The 8,450-nt window shown below is 38.6% G+C and overlaps 1 protein-coding gene across 1 annotated transcript; it reads right to left on the reverse strand.

Moving 5' to 3' along the window:
• Positions 1–7,133: 7,133 nt before the first annotated feature.
• LOC308414172 (E3 ubiquitin-protein ligase RNF4) lies at positions 7,134–8,064 on the reverse strand. Its single transcript, XM_080909384.1, has one exon. The coding sequence runs from the start codon at positions 7,876–7,878 to the stop codon at positions 7,294–7,296; it is 585 nt and encodes a 194-aa protein (XP_080765510.1). The 5' UTR covers positions 7,879–8,064; the 3' UTR covers positions 7,134–7,293.
• Positions 8,065–8,450: the final 386 nt, after the last annotated feature.

The raw sequence follows: 8,450 nt of genomic DNA on the forward strand, positions 1-8,450 counted from the left end.
AGTCATCAAAATTGAGTGAAAATGGCTGAAAAATCATCAGAATTAACTCAAAATCAAAAATGACAGAAAAGACTGCCAAAGTGACTGAAAAGTTGAAATGATGGGAAAACAATCTAAAATGACTTAAAATTCATCGGAATTGACTCAAAATGGCTAAGAAAGCATTAGAATTGAATCAAAATCGAAAATAATAGAAAACACTGCCAAAGTACTGAAAAGGTGAAATGTCACAAAAACCAATAAAAATAACTGAAAAGTCATTGGAATTGAGGGAAAATGGCTGAAAAAATATGGAAATTAACTTGAAACAGAAAATGACTTAAAACACAGCCAATATAACTGAAAATTTAAAATGACGTGAAAACCATCTAAAATGACTGAAAAGTCAATGGAATTGAATAGAAATGGATAAAAAAGCTTCAAAATTAACTGTAGATAGTAAACAACTGAAATCACTGCCAAAGTGACTGAAAAGTTGAATGACATGAAAACCATCCAAAATGGCTGAAAATTCATAGGAATTAACTGACAATGCCTGAAAACGCTTCAGATTTATGTGAAATCGAAAATGATTGAAAACACAGCCAAAGTGACTGAAAAGATAAAATGATGCGAAAACCATCTAAAATGACTGAAAAGTCATCAAAATTGAGTGAAAATGGCAGAAAAGGCATCAGATTGACTCGAAATTGAAAATGATTGAAAACACAGCCAATGTGACTGAAAAGTTGAAATGATGGGAAAACAATCTAAAAGGACTTAAAAGTCATCAGAATTGACTCAAAGTGCCTAGAAAGCATTAGAATTGAATCAAAATCGAAAATGATAGAAAACACTGCCAAAGTGACTGAAAAGGTGAAATGTTGCGAAAACCAACAAAAATGACTGAAAAGTCATTGGAATTGAGGGAAAATGGCTGAAAAAATGTGGAAATTGACTCGAAACAGAAAACAATTGAAATCACTGCCAAAGTGACTGAAAAGTTGAAATGTCGAGAAAACCATACAAAATGACTGAAAAGTCATGGGAATTGACTCATTTGGCTGAAAAAGCATCAGAATTGACTCGAAATTGAAAATGACTGAAAACACTGCTAAAGTGACTGAAAATTTGAAATGACACGAAAACCATGCAAAATGAGTATAAAGTCAGTGGAATTGACTCAAAATAGCTGAAAAAGCCTCAGAATTGATTTGAAATCGAAAATGACCGAAAACACTGCCAAAGTGACCGAAAAGTTGACATGTCGCGAAAACCATGGAAAATGAGTGAAAAGTCTTCAGAATTGACTCAATATGGCTGAAGAAGCATCAGAATTGACTCGAAATCGAATATGACAGAAACCATGTCTAAGTGAGTGAAAAGTTTAATTGAATTGATAACTACCCAAAACGACTGAAATTTCACCCGAATTGACTCAAAATCGAAAATGATTGAAATCACATCCAAAGTGATGAAAAAGTTGAAATGCCTGGAAAACCACACAAACAACTGAAAAGTCACAGAATGGACTCAAAATTGAAAATGACTAAAAACACTGCCAACGTGACTAAAAGTTGAAATGACTAAGAATCCACCCAAAAAGACAGAAAATCACTGGAGTGGTCTCAAAACTGAAAATAACTGAAAACACTCCCATAGAGAATGGAAAGTTGAAATAATTAGAAAACTACCCAAAACGCCTAAAAATAATCCGGAATGAATGCAATATCGAAAATGATTGAAAACACTGCCAAAGTGACGAAAGTTGAAATGACTCAAAAACCCCCCCCAAATGACTGAAAACTCACCGAAATGGACTCAAAATCGAAAATGACTATAAATACATCCAGAGTGACTGAATGGATGAAATGACACCAAAAGCACCCAAAATGACTGAAAAGTCACCAAAATGGACTCAAAATCAAAAATGATTGAAAACAGAGTCAAAGTGACTGGAAAGTAGAAATGATTTGAAAATCACCCAAAACAACTGAAAAGTCATAGGAATGTAATGAATATTGAAAGTAACTGATAACAGTACCAAATTGAGTGAATGGGTGAAGTGATACCAAAACCACTGAAAATGACTGAAAGGTCAGCCAGATCGACCTAAAATCGAAAATCACTGAAAACACTGCCAAAGTGACTGCAAAAGTAAAATGACTCAAAAAACCTCTCAAAAGGACCGAAAAGTCACTGGAAGGGACTCAAAATCGAAAATGACTGAAAACACTACCAAAGTGACTGCAAAAGTGAAATGACTCGAAAACCACCCAAAATGACAGAAAAGTAAACCGAATGTACTCATTATCGAAACGACTGAAAACACAATCAAAATCAAAACACAATCAAAAAGTTGAATTGAATTGAAAACTACCCAAAACGACTGAAAAGTCTCCAGAATGGACTCAAAATCGAAAATGACTGACAACAATGCGAAAGTCATGAAAAAGTTGAAATGACTTGAAAATCACCCAAACTGACAGAAAAGTCACCGGAATTGGCTCAAAATCGACAATGACTGAAAACATTCCAAGAGTGACTGAAAAGATGAAATGACTCGAAACCACCCAAAGCGACTGAAAAGTCACTGGAATGGACTCAAAATCGACAATGACTGAATATACTGCAAGAGTGACTGGAAAGTTGAAATGACTCAAAAACCACCCAAAATGACTGAAATGTCACCAGAATGAACTCAAAATCGAAAATGACTAAAAACACTGCCAAAATGACTGGAAAGTTGAAATAATTCGAAAAAAATCTAAGAGGACTGAAATTTCACTGCAATGGACTGAAAATCAACAATGACCGAAAACACTGCCAATAGCTTAAATAACTCAAAAACCACTGAAATCGACAGAAAAGTTAACAGAATGGACTCAAAATTGAAAATGACTTAAAACACTCCCAAAGAGAATGGAAAGTTGAAAAAAGTCGAAAACAACCCAAAACGACTGAAAATTCACCAGAATGGACTCAAATTTGAAAATGATTGAAAACACTGTCAAAGTAAGTGTAAAGTTGAATTGAATTGAAAACCACCCAAAACGTCTGAAAACACATTGGAATGGACTTAAAATCAAAAAGGACTGAAAATACTACCAAAGTGACTGAATGGATGAAATGACATCAATACCACCCAAAATGACTGAAAAGTCCCCGGAATGGAGTCAAAAGGGAAAATGACTGAAAACACTGCCAAAGGGACTGAAAAGAGGAAATCACTCAAAAACAAACAAACAAACAAACAAACAAAAACAAACAAACAAAAAAAAAAAAAACGACAGAAAAATCACCAGAATGGACTCAAAATTGATAATAACTGAAAACACTCCCAAATTGAAGGGAAAGTTGATATAACTCAAAAACCACCCAAAACGACTGAAAGTTAGTAAAATGGACTGCAAAATTGAAATTGACTGAAAACACTGCCAAAGTGACAGAAAAGTTAAATTGACTCAAAAAACAACTGAAAAGTCACCGAAATGGACTCAAAATTGAAAATGACTGAAAACATTGATAAAGTTACTGGAAATTGAAAGAACTCTAAAACCACCAAAAATGAATGAAAATTAGAAAAATGGACTAAAAATCAAAATTGACAGAAAAAAACAGCCAAAGTGATGGAAAAGTTGAAATGACTCTAAAAACACCCAAAACGACTGAAATTTCAGGAGAATAAACTCAAAATCGAAAATTACTAAAAAAAACACTGTCAAAGTGAGGGAAAAGTTGAAATGACTCAGAAACCACCCAAAACAACAGAAAAATCAGCATAATTGGAATCAAAATTGAAAATAACTGAAAACACTCTCAGAGAAAATGGAAAGTTGAAATAACTTAAAAACCACCAAAAAAGACTGAAAAATCACAGGAATGGACTCAAAATCGATGACTGAAAACACTTCCACAGTGATGGAATTTTGAAATGACTCAAAAACCACCCAAAATGACAGAAAATTAGCAAAACGGACTCAAAATCAAAAATGATTGAAAACAATGCCAAAGTGACGGAAAAGTTGAAATGACTCGAAAACCACCCAGAACAACAGAAAAATCACCGGAATGGACTCAAAATCAAAAATTACTGAAAACACTCCCAAAGTGACAGACAAGTTGAAATGACTCGAAAACCACCCAAAATTCACCGGAATCGAGGCAAAATGACTGAAAACACTGCCAAAGTGACTGAAAAAGTGAAATGACTTGAAAAACACCCAAAAAGGTATGCCTTTGAGCCCTTATGGAAACATGTGCAGAGATAGCAGGGTACACGGAAGCAGTGTGAACAGAGCAGGCTTTTGTACTGGGCAACCTCTTTATGTCTGGAACTGCCTTTTCTGATGTGGCTGGGGCTGGAGAGGTGGTTCAGCAGATCTGCAACATGCCAGATAAGCACAAGGACCAGGTTTCAGGTCCCCAGACTTTGTGTAAATGGGTGTAGAACTCTGCTTACAATTCTATTGATCAAAAGATGGAGGAAGGACATCCACAGAGAATGCTATCTGGACTAGCTGTATCCATGAACTCTGAGTTCAAATGAAACACTCTGCCTTTGTAAATAAGGTGAGAAGCAATTGAAAAAGACACTGGACATTGTTGACCTTAGGCCTTCATGCACACACGTGCACACACACTCCCACACAAAAAATATGCATACTACACTTAAAGTATACACACAAATAGAAAAAAAAAAAAAAAAAAACCAAAAGCTCTCTCTTCCCATAATAGGACATAAAGCATTTGTAATAGCTTTTTGCCACCTCAAGGAGAATAGAATTCTTGTTCAGCCTGCCTAGCAAGAGGGCTTTTTGTACCCTTTCCCTAGCCCCTGTTCATTTTCATATGTCAATTCTAATATAGCTGTTCAGGAAGAATTCCCAGGCTCCCAGATGAGGTTAGATCCCCTTGCTCTTTACATATTTCCTCAGAAACACTTTTCACACTTGCACACTTTCACACTTTTTACACTTGCAATTTCACATCTATTCATTCAACTGTTTGATTAACGACCTTCAGCCTGAAAAAAAAAAAAACAAGTTTCCTCTTACTTGACATTGTTACACTAGCCTCTGCCACTTAACTGGCAAGACTAGATGCTCAATAAATATTTATCAAATGAATAAACATAATATTAAATTTTCATTCAGAAACACAAAGTTATCTGGGATGGATCATAAACAACAGCAGGATTTCTCTATTCAACCACAAATATAATCAAGTAAAAGGTATTAACCTTCTGTATTATTTTGCAATTTGCTTTTGGTTTTTTTTTCGTGGTTCAAATTGTTTTATTTCCATCTTTAATACTAGTCCAAAAGAGACTGATACCCATGAGCATAGTTTAAATGTAACAAAGAAAAGAGTTAAACTATATACATTAAGGAAAAAGGAAAGAAAAAAATTTTCTATACCAACCTTTTCCTATTAATGCGGTTTCTGATTAGAAGAACTAAACACATTTTTTTCTCAATTTAATTTAGGATGAAGTAATAGAACTTTTATGATCAATTTCATAAACTGTCTTTAAGGAGAAAACGGATTGTTAAGTGGGTGAACTGGCTGCATGGTTGCCTTGTCTCCTTGAAGTCTGGCTATCATTAGAACTAACAAGACCAAGTCCATGAGGCCCGCAGGGAACTCAATGGCTGTAACTTCCAAGGGGAGGGCACATACCACACATCACAATGATGGGTTAATACTCTTACCCTCTGAGTCCATGTAAAAAAAAACTTATTACTCTCATTCAAACTAACTGAAGCCAAACAGTTAAAAAGTCAGAATGAAGAATAAAACTATGTTCTTTTCACATAGAGGAGGGACACTCCTTCAGTTCCGTTTAAAGTGAGTTCTGTGCTGAGTCCCTGCTCCTTCAGAACAGTAAACTGAAAGTCAGTTATTGCTAGCAAAGCTCCAGTGGTCCCTTTCCCACCTCAAAGATGTGTCACACAAAAAGGCTATTGGTTTGACTTGAAGCCCTCTGAGGAAGTAGTGTGAAGGTGAAGGCAGGCTGGCATTCAAGGTCCACCCTCTACGAGCCATCCTGTGCCTGGTGTCCCCAGGGGCAATTCACCATCTTTGCTGTCTCCGAGAGCACCAGAGGCTCCCACACATATAGAGTGGAGCAGAGATTGTTATGTGGTCCCACTGGGAGGAAGAGGCACCACACTTTGCCGACCAAAACCTACTGAGCAGTCAAAAGTCCAGAGGATCAAAGCTCAACTGGCCAGAAGAGCAGCTTTGGAAATACGTATCTATTAAAGGGGTGTGGAAAAGCCAGGGCAGTCGTAGGTTGAGTAGGGCAACACCTCTGATACATGGGCAACAGTGACTTGGGCAAAAGCATGTAAGTGAACAGCTGATAAGGCCATTGTTACTGCTACCAAATCCTGGTATCTATGCTTGGGCAGACATTAGGCAGTGGGAACTGAAAAACTGAGAAGGTTATTGTAGACAACACGGGACACATCTTAGCAGAAAGGAAAGGACACTCAAACACTAGCTTGTCCTATTAGCCTTGGATGCTCTGTGCCAGGCAAAGAACTTTGGAGCATGGGTAGGTTCCTGAGAATAGTTGGTGAATAGAGATGAGGTGGGATGGGCACTGCTTCCATAGGCAGCACTGGGCTGAGGACACTAGCAGTGCTACATCTTCCAGATTGTTGAATGGGTGAAGAACGGTCTTTATTGCACTTTCTCATTCTTAGGAACAGGGTTGCCCTGCAGAGTCTGTTGATTTGCAGAAAACACTGCACATCAATAAGTTTCAGGCATAATCACAGGTCACCTCTGCTCTCATGGGAAGGAAAAGTAAGTCCACCAGCTAGACTTTTTCATGGGCAGTTTATGTACTGGTGTCCTTGGGCTAGATAAACTGTCTGGCCAGGTCACTGTTTGGCAGGCAGAATAGCTAACTGGCAGGTGCCTTGGGAAGGTTCTGCACCCATAAGAGCTGGGGCAAACTTTCCCAACAGGGAAACATCTTGGCCAACATGTAAGCTCCATAAAGCGGCTGGAGCCATGATGCTCAAGTCCAATACGCCTGACTCCATTTTTCCTACTCTGGGTTCAGACCACCCAGAGGGGCAGAGATTCTGATCTGATCTGGGAGCATCCCTGGATCGTGCTCGATAGCATCAAGCTGGAGATAACAAAAGGATGTAAGGGGTTGGAAAACAAAAGACCAGTTTACACCAGACATTGAGTTTTCAAAGTCTTTTTGAGCTCAGGAAACTGAAGGCAGATACCATGCAGAAAAGCCAGCCCGGTTGTCTGTCCATTGGTCTATCCTGAGCAGTTGTGAACATCTCATATATAAATGGGGTGGTACCGTTTATGGTTGATCTTTTTCCTACAAGTTGGGCAAGTGCTAGCATTCTTAAGGGAATCACGGAGGCACTGGCTACAGAAGACGTGGCCACATTCTGTAGAAACAATGAGACGCCCATTCTGCACAATCTCAGAGTATCCATCCATGCAGATTGGACAACTGACGGTACCCGAGGGCCTAGGTCCAGTAGCTCCTTCATCCTTGGTGCTTCGAGGAGTATGGGTAGTCACATACACATGTTTGTCTCTAGACAGCTCCTCATCATCACTGCTAACCACACAGCTGTCAGCATGGTCTTGGCGCAACCTTCTCCCATTTCTCCTTGGCCTTCTCCTTTCTTCAACAATCACAACAGAGTCATTGTGAGTCAGATCCACAACCACAGGCTCTAAAGATTCACAGGTGAGGTCCACGATTTCATCTCCAACAGTTTCCACAAGTTCTATGGGTTCTGCTTCCAAGGAAATCTCAGGAGTTGAAGTTGTTTCCCGAGTTCGCTTCTGGGTTTGTCTAGAATTTACAGTTCCACCACGCCGCTTTCTTTGAGGATTTCTTGTACTCATTGTGCTCTCTGGCTTCAATCCACAGAAAAGGAAGTGATCTACACCAAGGTTTATGATGTGGTAGAATGTTCTCAATCTCTCATACCCACTGAATACTCATCCTGTGGTTTACAATTTGGATCCAACTAGATGTCCAGTATTTCCGAATTCTACTCCATCAGCCGCTGAGGAGACCGACTCAACCAAGACTCCCTTGCTTTTGATTTTTAATTCTTCCACCACAGCTAAGGTGGTGGAAATTTATTCCCAGTGGTTTTGTGTTTCCCAACACTGGTAGAGGCATTCTCTGCCCAGGAATCCTGTGACTGTCCAAGGGAAATGGAGAACTCTCATTTTCCCCACATTTCCTGTACGTTTGGGGATACACTAAGAGGCTTACATAATGACCCTTTGATGACACATTCAGAGACTGAGTTGACCCCTTCTCATGTCATTTCTTGTAACATCTGTTTCCCTGGGAAATGCACGGACTACTCTTTTACTCTCTGAATGGAGATAGAGATAGAGATAGAAGAGATAGATTCTAGGTAGAAAGAGGTTGCGATGAATGGATTCCACAGTAAGAAATGCAC

The sequence above is a fragment of the Micromys minutus genome (genome assembly GCF_963924665.1).
Source record: "Micromys minutus genome assembly, chromosome: 33".
Taxonomy (NCBI): Eukaryota; Metazoa; Chordata; class Mammalia; order Rodentia; family Muridae; genus Micromys; species Micromys minutus.